We start from the raw sequence: 14,913 nt of genomic DNA, 5'->3' as shown, positions 1-14,913 counted from the left end.
CTCTATATCTGCAGATGAAGAAACACATGCTTAGGGCTGGAGAAATGGCTCAGCACTTGAGAGCACTGGCTGCTCTTGCCAACGACCCATGTTTGGTTCCTAGTACCAGTATCAGACAGCTCACAATTTTCTGTAACTTCAGTCAGTTCCAGGGGATCTGATGTCTCTGTGTATTCTCTGTAGGCAACCCGCACATGTGTGTGTGTGTGCGCGCTCACACACGTACACACACACACACACACACACACACACACACACACACACACACGCTCTTGCACACACACACTGTGTGCATGGTGCACATGGCATGCAAACAATCATACACATAACAATACCTTTAAAAAAAGAAACATGGGGGCTGGGGAGAGATGGCTCAGTGATAAGAGCACTGACTGCTCTTTCAGAGGACCCGATTCGATTCCCAGCATCCATGTGGCAGCTCACTACTGTCTGTAACTACAATTCCAGATGATCTTCATACAGACCTAGATGTAGGCAAAACACTAATGCATATGAAATAAAAATAAATTTAATACTCATGTCAAGTTGGAAATCACCTTAGAAAATAGGCAGTTGTTAAAATGGATCTGGAATTGGCAATGGTGATGATGGCCTTTTTCTTCCACCACCAGCCTTTCTCCTCCTGGAAAGCTGGGTACAGCCATCGGTGCTATTAGAAAATTAGGTGGGAGACCAGTGTGATGGCATACACCTATTATCCCAGCATTCAGGAGGTAGAAGCAGGAGGATTCCCACAAGTCTGAAGCTCACCTGAGCTATATATAGTAAGTATTAGAACAGACAGGGATACATGGCAAGAGCCTGTCTCACCCCCGCAGCCCCTTCCCAAAATGAGTTAGACTCATCAGAATGTATTTTCTATTTCAAACCATCTGTTTTTGCCTTCTGTTTTGAACATCACAGGAGAAAAGAGGAAAATGAACAACTCTCATGCTCCAGAGGAAGGCAAGAGATCCCGAGTGATGGGGGATATTCCTGTGGAATTGATCAACGAGGTCATGTCTACCATCACAGATCCTGCAGTGATGCTTGGACCAGAGGTCAGCAGGGGGAACCAGGCAGGCAGCTGGGAGGCCTCCCTGCCACACCAGCTGTCAGGCATGAGGGTGGAGTGCTGAGAACACACACTGCTAGTTATCAGTAACTGGAGGTCACTGTGAGGAGGGCAGGATGGCTAACCAAGATGTGGTCCCCTTGAATATTAATTACAGGGTCACAAACTACAGTTTCAAATAGTTGGAAACTTTTTCATCTTGAAGAGTTTCAAATCTCCATCAGTAATGCAAAAAGTCTGTAATGAAAATCCATGGACTTCACCTGGAAATTCATCGGTGATCACATGCCATTTCCCATTGTTTACCTTCTTTTTCCTCTCCTGTGGACCTTTTAGAATCATTTTAGAGTTCCAAACAGATGTAATAATACCCCACACCTAATGCATTTTCCTGTGCCTCACACGAAAGCAATTCTCTTGTATAATCAAAGGAGTTAGCACTCAGTAAATTCAGCTTTGTTACAAAGTTACAAAGTTCTTTGGATTAGGGTTGGCAGACTGTAGACTACCAGTCAGGTCTGCTATTCAGCTTGTGGGCTGAAGTCTTTTTTTTTTTTTTTTTTTTTTTTTGCCTCAGCCTCCCATGTAGCTAGGAATAAAGGTGTATCCCACTAGGCTAGGCTTGTAACAGCTCTTATACACTGTGTTATTTGTACACCATTGCACATAGTAGAAAAATTGGACAGTTGAAGCTTGGAATGTATGTCTTGCAAAACAAAATGTTCATCACTTGACTTTTCACTAAAAAATTTGCTGACCTGTGACCTAATATGCAACCTATATCCAATGACCATCTTACCAAATTACGCCATTCATAACATGTTGTACTGTTGTTGGAGGCTCAGTTAGGAACTGTGCATGGAATTTAGTTTTCATTTCTTCATCTCTGTAGTGTTCTTTTTTTGTTTTTGGACAGGTGTCATGTAGGAGGCTCGTCTTGGAGTCACTATATAGCCAGAACCAATGACCTTGAATCATCATGCTAGGTTCATGTGCTGGGGATCAAATCCCAGACTTCCTACATTCTGGACAAGCACCCACCTGAGCCATAGCCCAGTCTCTAGTCTCCTTTAACCCCAGACAGCTCTCCAGGCCCTTCCTTTTCTCTTGCAATGCTGCCTTTGTTGTGGAATCTTGTTGGCTAGTTCTGCATAACATCTCTGGATCAATTCTGGTAAAACATCTTATTGCAAGACATCCAGCAATAGGGAGGGGAGGCTCATGACATTTCCAGGAAATGAAGACATGGCCTGAGTTTATAAACAACTTCTGTCTTTTCCGTGTGGCTTTGCTGGATTAAATCAGTTAAGTTTCACACTGCTCTGTTTCTGTGGTTCTTTATCAATGCCAAGGATACTTCAGAGAACGGCATGTTGCAACACGATCATCTCTTAAAATTCTTTCCTTCTGGACTGCCAGGTCTGTGGGGACCTAAGACTGAGCTCCTTTTGTGTATGTTTAGGGTTTTCCTAACTTCTCACGTCTGCTCAGATGTAAATGGGGAGGCAGTCACCCATCCCACAATCTGTTGCTGCAGTTAGTACTGCACCTGCATGCCCAGAAAGCTGCTGAGGTTTCGGATGTCTTTGCAAGCTGGTTGTTAAATGTCTGGGCAGCTTGTACCACAGTGATACTAGGTCACCTGGACACCCATCTAGAGTCCTCAAAGCTGGAGCTACAGTTACCACTTTTCTTCCCAGCAGAACAGTTTGTCAGAAATCTCCTTTCCTAGCATGGGGTGATTTAAAGCATGAGGTGCTGGCATTGGGCCATGCAGCCAGCTGTGAGTTAAGTCAGGATCAATAGATACTTCTGGGAAGAAAACTGCCTTCCAAAAAGGTGCTAAGACTATAAATATGGCTGTTGCTTTATGGTGTATTTCAAGATTTGGGGACCTGTTATCTTAATGGACTTTAATTTTTCATCATTATTGCTGCTCTGTTATGATTTTGTTGTATAATGCATGTATAATCCACATGCATGAAAGTCAGAGGACAACTTTTAGGAGTCAGTTCTCTCCTTCAGTTGTGGATTCTGGGCATCAAACTGAGGCCATCAGGCATGTGCAGTGATAAGCCATCTCACTGATCCTCTTTTAAAAATTTGCATTTATTATTCAATGTGTTTGTGTGTATGTGTGTACGTGCACCTGTGGGAACACTTGTGCTATGGTATGAGTATGGAGTTTAGAGGCCATTGGAAGGAATTATTTCTCTCCTTCCATCAGATGGGTCTTGGTGTATGTGATGGCTATTCTTGGTTGTCAACTTGACTATATCTGGAATGAACTACAACCCAGAAATGGAGGGCACATCTGTGAAAGATTTCCTGCTTGGTTTGAAGTGGGTAAATACACTTCTCATCCAGACCTTGAAGACACACCTCTGTGAAAAGTTTCTGTACCCTGATAAGCCTCACTGCGGATGCTGCAATCCAAATCAGACCAAATCAAACCAAATTAGAAAAAGCCCAGAGAGGAGATGGGAAAGAGAGACCAGAAAATCACAAGTCTGTTTTCTGGGGGGCAGTTTGAATACCCTGTGGGAGTTGTCTTGAGCCTCTCTGGGGGAGAGGTTATCATTTGGTGGGCTTTCTGAGATGCAGCAGTTTGGAGTGAGATAGGGGAGGGGAGCTTGGGTGGAACTTCAACCTTAACATCCCAGACTCTTTGGGTATATGGGTGCCAGGGGCTGGGGTAAGGCCTAACACTCTGATCTGGATCTTTAGGCAGGAAGACAACACACCCACCCTTGATGAGGATATTAAGGCGGGCCATACCTTTAAACTGGGCCACACCTTCTGCAGGAAGCCTATATAAGGACATGGAAGAAGGAAGGATTTGCTCTTTGTCTGCTTACCCTCACCTTGTTAATACATCCATTTCCTCCCTGCCATTGGAGTCTACTTATTCAGGATTCCAACATATACAGAAGACCAGCCTTGTGGAACTGAGCATCTACTAAATTCTTGGGCTTTCTGTTCACAGCTAGTCATGGTTGTTGGTTTAGTTTGACTGTAGCGTATAAGTCATTCCAATAAATTCCCTCTACATTCATACGTGTGTGTGTGTGTGTGTGTGTGTGTGTGTGTGTGTGTGTGTGTGTATGTGAGAGAGAGAGAGAGAGAGAGAGAGAGAGAGATTCATTTCATAAGTTCTGTGACTCTAGAGGACCTGACTGTCAATGTTCTGTTTTTCAAGGTTCTGTAAAGGAGAAAGTTCACTGCAGGATGAATTTTAGGTTTAGCTAAACAGCAGAGAGGGTAGTCAGCTTCTGGTGAACTGACTGACCATTGATTTGCAAAATGCTGTTTTTACTATTACATAATTCACACATTAGCAAGTCAATTTCCACATACCAAAACCTCTTATCTGAAGTTCCTTGAAGGAACCAAATGCCAAAGCAATTCTCAGTCACAAGACCAGTGGGTTTTCTAAGTCCTCTCATAACTAAGTTTTGCAAAAAGCTTTGAACGCTTCATGTTGTATAAAATGTTTTTACTCTTTAGTTTTTGGCCTTTTGGGGGGCCCACCACCCAACTCCCAAATAAATCACACAGAGTCTTATTATTACTTATGTGCCTGGCCTTAGCTTGGCTTGTTTCTAGCCAGCTTTTCTTAAATTATCCCACCTACCTTTGACTTTTATCTTTCTCTATTCCTGTATACCTTTCACTTTTAGTCCTTTTAGTCCATTTAGTCCATGGCTGGCTGGGTGGCTGGGTGGCTGGGTGGTTGGCCCCTGTTGCTCCCCTCCTCTTGTTCTCTCATTGCTCCTCTTCCTTCTTTGTCTTCCTATTTATACTCTGCCAGCCATCCCTCCCTATCCTTGTTCCTGCCTTGCTATTAGCCGTTCAGCTCTTTGTTAGATCATCAGGTGTTTTAGACAGGCAAAGAATCAGAGAGCTTCACTGAGTTAAACAAATGCAGCATAAACAGAAGTCACACACCTTAAATTAATATTCTACCACAGCCTCAGGAAGAATCAGATAGCAGTAACAAAAGGTAACATCACAAAAGGCAGTTCAAAGACTAGGTGCTAACACTCCAGAATTCAAGCCAGAAGCAATGCTCTGAGGGATCTTCTGCCACACATGACTAATACAGTTTGGGATATTGCACTTTGCTAGTCAGGCTGGCAACATGCACCCTTACTGCTGAGCCATCTCACTGGCCCCCACTTCAGAATTTTAGTATTTATTTTTATTAATGTATATGTGTCTGACTATAGGCCAGGTATGTGTGGCTAGAAAGGGGCACTGGATTCCCCTGGAGCTGGGGTTGAAGGCAGTTGTGAAGCTCCCAATATGCATTCTGGGAATGAAGCCTGGGTCTTCTGCAGGAGAGCAGGCACCGTTAAGTGCTGAGACTTGTCTCCAGCCCCCCACCCTCCTTAAAGTTTTATTGAAACATCATGCCAAGTGTGTCTTACCAGTGTTTCTATGTATTCTTTTATGCTATAACAGCAGTTGAGCAGTGTAGAGAGACTATAGGATTCCAAAAGTCTAGAATATTCTGTTATTTTATCGTTTAGTGTATTGTTTATGTGTACATGCATATCTGTATGGGAGGATGTCTATGTGTGAGTGCAGGTGCCAGAGAAGCACGTCAGATCCTCCAAACTGGAGTTACCGGAAGTTGTGAGCCACCCAATGTGCAAGCCTGGGCCGTTAAAGCTGAGTCATCTTCCCAGCCCCCTAAAATAGTGTCTTAAAAAATAACTTTTGCAGTAATCCGTGTGTTCATATGAGTATGGAGGCACATCAGTGCCTGTGACAGATTCTCTCAGATAAACAAGTAACTTGCTTTTTAACTACTCTTAAGTAGCCAGCTTTCTCTAGTGTTGGAATTGCAAGGAGGCCAGCAGACCCTCCTGACATCTGTAGGTTCTGGAGATCTGAACCCTGGTCCTCACATTGTGAGGCAAGTGCTTTACTCACTGAACCATCTCTTCAGCTCTTCTAAAATATTTTCTATTGGTTCTCGTCCTAAAAATGTTTTCTAACCTGAACTTCTGATCTATATCTCCTATTACTGGGGAAGCTGAGGCAGAACGATAGTAGCTCAAGGCCAGCTTATACTACACAGCAAGACTTTGACTCAAAAAAGTTTGCTGATGCCTAATCCATGCAATGTTACGGTTTCATAATGCTTTATCTACTTACTTTATTCATTTATTTGTGCATGTGCGGTTTCCCATGCCTATGTACACATAAAGGCCAGAAGAGGGTGTCCAGTATCTTCTTCTATAACTGTCCAGTCTTTTGAGGCACATCTGTCTCTGCCTTCTTTGGAGCTAGAGTTACAGGTGTCCAGCAGATGCACCTGGCTTGTTACATGGACTCTGGAATCCTCCCTGATTACACAGGATCCCTTGTGATCACCGAGTGATCTACACATTTCTAGTTTGTCTCTTAGGGTGTGTGTGTGTGTGTGGTGCACTCATGCACATGTGTTTAAGACCCTGAAATTCAGTCCAGCATCTTATTAAAAGAGGCAAAGTTTTCAAAGAAGACCCCTTTGAAATCTTTTCTTGTTTCCTGGATCCCAGACCAATTTTCTGTCAGCACATTCAGCCAGAGATGAGGCAGCAAGGCTGGAAGAACGCAGGGGTGTCATTGAATTCCATGTGGTGGGCAATTCTCTGAACCAGAAACCAAACAAGAAGATCCTGATGTGGCTGGTGGGCCTGCAGAATGTGTTTTCTCACCAGCTGCCCCGCATGCCCAAGGAGTACATTACACGGCTCGTCTTTGACCCGTAAGTTCAACTCATTCTTAATTCCGTCTTTAATGCAAAGGGGATCTATTTAGTGATACTTAGTTCTTTGAATCCAGCTGCTTCCTATTCTGATATGGACACGAGTCACACTGATACAGTTTTCTTGTCAAAAATCACTAAGATTAATTTGTCAATAAACCTTGAATGTTCTTATTAATGGATTGAGGCTTTATAGTTTAAATTGCTGGGATTGGTGAGATGGCAGTGGGTAGATTCTCTTGCTGCCAAAACTGATAATCTAAGTTCTGTTCTGGGACACACATGGTTGAAGAAGAGAGCCAACTCCCATGAAATGTTCTCTGACTTCCACACACAAGGGGCATGCATTTGTGCAGGCGCCCACCTCCCCCACTACACACACACACACACACACACACACACACAGACATATACACCCACTGGGGGTGGCACGGTGGCATGCACTCATATACACACTTGCACACACAAATAAACAAATGAATGAATGAAATAAAAAAATAATAATCTGATGACTCTTCTTACCACATTATTTTTAGCCATGAGAATGTAGGAATATCAGGGTGTTTTACTTCACAGTCAATACATTCTTGGTTTTATTGTTTTAATTCGGTACCACTGTAGCCAAAATACCACAGGTAGAGTTGCACCAAAGCTTTGTTGGATCTTCAGGCAAAGTACAGCACAACTCGTTCATGCAATGTGCTCTATAAGCATTGGGGAAATTATTGGGATTTAGGGTAGATTAACCTAGACAATCCAATGCTTTAAGGAAAAAAAAAAATCAAGGATGAGGATGTAGTTCACTGGTAGAAGGCTCACCTGGCCTGAACAAAGACTTAGGCTCAATCCACAATACTACAAAAACAGAAATGAAATAAAAAAATCACAATAAGGAATTAAACTTTTCCATTTGGCTGTACTTTAAGCTAGTTAGCCAGACAGCCTATGTGAAATGTGATCTGTGTATGTGGCAAATCAGAGGGAGACAGTCTGGTAGGATTCCACACTGCAGGGCTTGACAGTTCCTACATGTGGATGCTGTGTTCTTTGCTGTAATGTTACTATTGCTGTGTGAACTCTTCAGAAATGTGTGCCACTCTTGGCTACAGCTTTGAGCTCTGAGCTTTGAGCTCCTAAAGCCAGTTCTGGAGCTGTTCCAAGCACATACTTGGGCTCTTCTTAGGGATTTTTTGTTTGTTTTGGTGGGAGCTCTGAAGTAGACTTGCCCTAAGGAGTACAGGAAAATGGCTGTCTGGTGAGTGGTGTCTAGGTGAAAGAACTTCCCTCCATCCCCTCACCAAGCCTTCTTAGTCAACAAAGAACATCTCCAAAAGTGTTTTATATATAAATCTCTGACTTAACCTTATTCTTTCAGGAAACACAAAACCCTTGCTTTAATTAAAGATGGCCGTGTTATTGGTGGTATCTGTTTCCGGATGTTTCCATCCCAGGGATTCACAGAGATTGTTTTCTGTGCAGTAACCTCAAATGAACAAGTCAAGGTAAGAGAATCCCTGGATCTTAGCACAAAAGCAGAGGTCAGCCTTCTTGCTGAAGCTGTGGAGCATGGGAAATCCCTCTGGGCTGGGCCCAGAGATGGATGGTTCCAGGTGAAGTTAGGTCTTCCCCAAAGTGTTTTCTTGCTGAATGTATGTGGGGATAGAAACATGGCTTGTGTACTCTCAGTACACAGAGGCTTTGTTCAACCTTCAGGTGGAGTACAGGAACACCACACATCCTAGCATGTATCCGAAGGGTAGAGGATGGAGATACACGTTTGAAGTGAATCTGTGTTTGTTGTTAATTTACTTGTAACATAGACACAGACAGCAGATTACACAATATAGTTATCTCACACTTCAGCATTACCTTGTCTATAAAGTCAGACAAGTATTAAAGAAATTCCAGTTGGGTGTGGTAGCCCACACATTTAATCCTAGCACTCAGAAAGGAGAGGCAAGCACATTTCTGTGAATTTGAGGCCAACCTAGTCAACCTATTAAGTTCCAGGACAGCCAGGGAGATCCTTTCTGAAAAGAAAGAAGTTGTGAGAAATTTAACTGGACTTGAACCCAGAAGCCTGTGCATACTATTCTAGCACTTTGCCATAGAGTGGTTGCCCTAGTCCCTCATGTGGTTTTCATCCTGCTGGAGTTCTTTCCCTGTGCCATGGTGTTATCCCTGGCATAGGTCCTCTGGTCCTGGGAGTTAAGATTGTGCTTTTTTAGGATTGCCTTTGGTTTGCCTGGAATGATGTGCTGGGCAGAAAGAGTTCGTCTCTAGAAATCTGTTATATTCTACTCTACTTCTGTCAGGACATTGCTTCAGGCTTTGAAGGTTATGTCTCTAGCATTGTATAGTCTCTAAAGCAGTGGTTCTCAACCTTCCTAATTCTAGGATGACCCTTTAATACAGTGCCTCATGTTGTGGTGACCCCCAACCATAAAGTCATTTATGCTTGCTACTCTATAACTGTAGTCTTGTTACCATTATGACTCATAATGTAAAAATCTGATATGCAGGATATTTGACCCACAAAGGGGTCAAGACCCACAGGTTGAGAACCACTGCAAAAAAGTATGAAGAAACTTTGTATGATGGAACTGTAAGCAGCTCAGGAGTCAATAGTGACTGCAAAAATTTGTTGGATGGTCTGAGGCAAGTTGTCCAGCATAACCATGTAAAAGCTGCACATGTAAGCCATGTATGTACACAGTACAAACTTTCTAGAAGATCCATTTCAAAAAGCAAATGAAAGCAGGAGAGATTAATGGAAATACAATTTTCCAAATGTATTTCATTTAACCTAAAATTCAATACCATGAGGAATTATCAATAGCACCTTTATTCTCTGTATATGCTACGTGTTTGAAATTGGTGTATAGTTTACTTCCACAACTTGTCTCAGTTTGAACTGACCACATTCAAGTCCTCCCTAGGCACAAGAGGCCAGTGGCTTCTGTTCTGGGCAGGACAGAGTTAAGGATTCTGTTGCTTCTTTGACTTTCTAAAATAAGTCACTGGAAGAAGCCATGCTCTGTTTAAAGTGTGGTTAGTTTTGGACACTTGTGCTTTCTTTTATGGCTCAACACTCTCCACCCCACTCCTGTTAAAGATAGAATCTCATGGAGCTGATGCTGGTCTCCTGTTTACTTAAAGCTAAGGATGGCCATGAGCTCCTGATTCTACTAACTCTCACTCTGTAGCACAGTCTTTCTTGAAACTCTCTATGTAGCTCAGGCTGGCCTTGAAGTCGGTATTCTTGCTTTAACTTCCAGAGTGCTAGGGGTTATGGAATTATAGGCCTGCAATCTAGCTCTTTGTGATTTTGTTTTGTTTTTTTTTTCTTTTAGACAGCTCCTCACTATGTAGCTCTAGTTGCCATGGAAACTTTGTGTAGACCAGGCTGGCCTGGAACTCATAGAGGTCTACTTCTGCCTCCTGGCATAAAGGAGCTTTTTACCTAACACTCAGCACCAAAATACAGATGCACGCCTCTCACAGTTTGTCTGGGGAAGGGAAAGACTTAAATTAGATAGAAATTGCCCTTTCGTGCCTTTTCAAGAATTCTGACAAGATGCCATTAGATACTGCTATTGCTGTCTTTATCACAAACCCATCCCCCAATGTGAAAAATATCTAGCTGTCTCCCAAAGTATCTCGCTTAAAGGAAAACTGTGTTTGGCTGTACATAAAGGGAAACCTTGCCTTGGAAAACACATCAGTAGCTTGTAATTTGAGGTAATTTGTTTTTTTCAGAGATGGCTGTGCCAAACACTTAGTTGGGAAGGATTGATTCAAGTGGACATAGGCACTTTTAGGGATGCCAGAGGGAAACTGAAGATGCCTTCACACTGGTGGGAAACTTCTTAATAGCTTCCAGAAGGGCATTTCCCTCCCCCTGCCACATCGTAGACCATATACTTTTCTAAAAACTTGAAGGAAGGTGGCCAAACATTACAAACTCAGTAGGAATAACAAGAGGAAGAGTTATTCAGTTATTGCAGGGAAATGGGTGAAGGGTTACTGACAGCAACAGAAATCATTCAAAGACAGCTACATCATCAAGGCCCACCGAAGCATGGGTAACAGCCCTCAAAAGCTGAGCACCCGCAGCGCACTGTGCAGGTTGGAGAGTGTCCTGTCCAGGGTTCTGATGGTCTGAGAGTATCTTTCAGTAGTCTCTATTGTTTATATATATGTGGGAAATGGAGGAAGCCCTGAGTCTGTGAAGTCCTGAGTGAAAGTGTGTTGCTGCCACAAGCCCACCATGTCAAAGACCCTAGCCTCAACCCATGGGAAAATGGCAAGGCCTCTCCCCGCCTCCCACACAAGGCTCAGAAGGATGGCAAAGCCTTCCTCTTGTCCTCATACAGATTTTGATAGTATGTTCAAATGTCCACCATAGTGTTCTTAATACAGTGGTTCTCAACCTGGGTTGCCACCTCTTGCCGTGTGTGTGTAGTGGGGGAGGCAGGGGTGTTGAGCAACCCTTTCACAGGGGTAGCCTAAGGCAACCAGAAAACAGATATTTACATTCCGATTCATAATATAGCAAAATTCAGTTATGAATTAGCAATGAAAATAATTTTATGGTTGACGGTCACCACAATATAAGGAACTGTATTAAAGAGTCACAGCCCTGGGAAGGGTGAGAATCACTCCCTTAATATTTACAGCCTGAGTACCTCTCCTCTATAGAGACTATCCCTACTGAGATTAGTTAAACAATCCAGCCTCCCTGTTCAACTTTGTATACTAAACATGCTGAGCTTGAGGAGGGGGTGCTATAGTTTCTCTGTCGAAATCATGCAGATCCCAAGGGGTGTGTATGCCCATCCTTTCTTCATTCTCAATTTCCTGAATTGATTTTTGAGTTATTTGCTTCTATGTGTGTGCTGAGAATTGAACACAGGTCCTCTGGAAGAGCAACCAGTGCTCTTAACTGCTGAGCCTTCTCTTTAGCTCCAACCATTTGACAAACCTTTTTAATGCCTCACTTAATCATTCTTTTTTCCTTTTATCCATCACAAATACATTGTTCTGAATCCACACTGCACAATAGAAACACAAGTTTCATATATAATTCTTTTCCTAAGTCAGGTGTAGTGGCTTTAATCCCAGAACTTGGGAGGCAGAGGCAGGCAGGTCTGTCTCTGTGAGTTCCAAGCCAGGCTGTCTCAAAACACCAAATAAATAAATGAATAAATAAAATAAAATTTTCTGGCAGTCACCGGGCATTGGTGGTGCACACCTTTAATCCCAGCACTGGGGAGGCAGAGGCAGGCGGATCTCTGTGAGTCTGAGGCCAGCCTGGTCTACAAAGCGAGTGGGATAGGCTCCAAAGTTACACAGAGAAACCCTGTCTCGAAAAACCAAAATAATAAAAGAAAAATTTCTAGTAGTCATATTGCAAAGTAAAAAGAAATAAATGAAGTTAAATGTTTAAAGTTTGTATTTAACCTACTATGTCCAAAATGTTGCCATAATATGTCATCATGGAAGTATAAAATGTATATTCATTTTTTTCTTTTTTTTTTGCTGGTAGACATTTTAAGCATCTAGCACAGCCCAATTGGTACTAGCAAACTGTCATGTGGACAGTGCAGGTCCATACGATGTAATTCTATGTTGTTTCTCTTCCCTGTGTCACTATGATTCCTTCCAGGAGGAATTCCTTCACTTTTTTTTTTTTTCCTATTCACATTATATCCAGACTCACAGTGTCTTGGTATTGCAGTGCAGGGAAAATGTCCTTGGGTGACATCACTGGAAGAACAATTTCCAAAAAAGGGAGATGCTGCTGCTGACTTTTATTGAACAGAGCACCCCACCTGAGAGCTGATCCTGGAAGCCATGCGGTAGCAGGGCATATTGGAGAAAGTCCTAAAAAGTGCTTAGATTGCTAAAGAATCCCCCAGTCATGCCATGCAAAGGAGACTCTGGCCTGGATACTGCTTGGTTTGAGGCTTGGGAGGTGGAAGTGAACAAGAGAGAGGGGCAGATCCTATATTCTGTGCTGTGATTCTGTGAGGTAGTGGTGTTTGTGGGTGTGGATGAAGTCTGTGTGACGACAGACACCTCTGGATGCTCTAATTCCTGTCTTTTTATGAGGTTCTGGATCATCAGTCCTTCCTGCGCTTTGCACTGAAAAACACCAGTACTTTCATTTTTCCCATTTAGACCACTCAATTTTCATTCTTTTATTTTTATTTTTAAAAATACATCTTTATTAATTCTTTGAGAATTTAACACATGTGTGCAGCCCCTTCCCCCCTAAATCTTATTTATATATTTATTGTGTTTATTGTGGTTTTGTTTTTGGTTTTTTTGAGGCAGTTTCTCTGTGTAACAGTCTTGGCTATCCTAGAACTCACTTTGGAGACCAAGGTGGTCTAGAGCTCACTGAGATCTGCCTGCCTCTGTTTCCTAAGTGCTGGGATTGAAGGAGTGGTATGCCACCACTGCCTGGCCTATTTTTACACTTTTTTTTTTTTTTGAGACAGAGTTTTGGTATAAAGCTCAAGGTTATATACCAAATATAGACCTCTCACCTCATCGTCCTGAATGCTGGCATCGCACCTCAGCATCCAGAATGCTAGCATCACAGGTGCGCACCAGAACACTGGTTCTGTTTTCATTTATTAAACCATTTATTCAACATCGCCCACAGTTTTGTTTCTACTGTTTTTTGCTGACTCAGACTGTGGGCTTCTCAGATTTTTCTTGGTCTGATAAATCAAGCTGTAAGTCCTGTGTCTGTGATGCAGTTGCTAGATCAGATAAATGGGTAAGTACACACCCCAGTGAAGATCTGTATGACTCGTATGACTCATTTACATACCCCGGGTATGCTAATGAGGTCAGAGCCATTCATCTCCCTACCTCCTTTTTTTTTTTTTTTTTTTTGGTTTTTCAAGATAGGGTTTCTCTGTGTAGCTTTGGAGCCTATCCTGGCACTCGCTCTGGAGACCAGGCTGGCCTCGAACTCACAGAGATCCACCTGCCTCTGCCTCCCGAGTGCTGGGATTAAAGACGTGCACCACCAACGCCCAACTCCCTACCTCCTTTCATCTCAGATTCTTAAATAAGTTAAATTCACCATCAGTGTTCACTCTAAAAGCATCTGGCATCAGCAAAGAAGGATTTTAGGACTGTTTTGGAGTCTCAGTATTTTATTTTCAAAGAACCAGGCAGGAACTAGTTTGCCAGTGATGATTTTTGTCTTGAACCATAAATTTTGAATATCTTACTTTGTGATTCCTTTTCAAAATTTAAACATGCAAGAAAGGCTTGTTAACATAATAGTGTCTTCTAGAAAGATCCTGGTTAGTAAACTCTTCAAAACTGTGAGCTCCTATATGCTATCATTTCCTGTCATGTTTTTGGAATTTCTTGAGAATCTTTACTTCCACCAGGGCTATGGAACACACCTGATGAACCATCTCAAAGAATACCACATAAAGCATGACATCCTGAGCTTCCTCACATATGCAGATGAGTATGCCATCGGCTACTTCAAGAAGCAGGTCAGTTCCTCGTGAAGCCTTGCCTCCTCAGTCTGTGTTCGAGCATGAGTGCATGCATGTGTGTCCAGGGTGCATGCTCCTATTTGTGTACACGTGATAGCCAAAGCAAGACACTGGTCATCTTTCTCTATTGCTTTCTGCTTTATTGCTTCCAGGCAGGATTTCTCACTGAATCTGAATTTCTTGTAAAAATTAAAAATGAAAGGAAATTGATTCAGATTCTTGAAAATGTTCATTTCTGACGAAGTCTGCCAAGGATTCCAGTATTAGGAACTTGGATGCCATTCCACTCTTGAACTTAACAATCCTCCAGCTGGAATAAGTGGTGCTTATGCTGCCACCTCCAGACACTAGTTAATTTAAGTTTATTTCCTATTGGCACTGTTTGGTTTTTGAGATTGTTTGTCATGGGTCAGCTGTGTGGCTGCTGTTCAGAGCAGTGCAATGACTCTGGGAAGAGTGCTCATCTTAATCCTTGGCACCAGGCTTGGCCCAGAGCCAGCACTTAGCAGCCAGTTGGATGGTGTTATTGCACAGTATCCTGATAAGTG

The 14,913-nt window shown here is 42.6% G+C and overlaps 1 protein-coding gene across 1 annotated transcript in view; it reads left to right on the top strand.

Annotated features, from left to right (window-relative positions):
* The window catches only part of Kat2b (lysine acetyltransferase 2B), a 101,998-nt gene that overhangs the window by 77,267 nt on the left and 9,818 nt on the right, over window positions 1-14,913 (top strand). The window contains exons 9-12 of the mRNA XM_027394578.2: window positions 925-1,061; window positions 6,625-6,833; window positions 8,209-8,335; window positions 14,252-14,362. Coding sequence (XP_027250379.1) covers window positions 925-1,061; window positions 6,625-6,833; window positions 8,209-8,335; window positions 14,252-14,362 — 584 coding nt within the window. The remainder of the gene's footprint in view (window positions 1-924; window positions 1,062-6,624; window positions 6,834-8,208; window positions 8,336-14,251; window positions 14,363-14,913) is intronic.

The sequence above is a fragment of the Cricetulus griseus genome (genome assembly GCF_003668045.3).
Source record: "Cricetulus griseus strain 17A/GY chromosome 1 unlocalized genomic scaffold, alternate assembly CriGri-PICRH-1.0 chr1_0, whole genome shotgun sequence".
Taxonomy (NCBI): Eukaryota; Metazoa; Chordata; class Mammalia; order Rodentia; family Cricetidae; genus Cricetulus; species Cricetulus griseus.
Note: the sequence above shows the minus strand (reverse complement) of the source record. Positions and strands in the feature narration are given on the sequence as shown.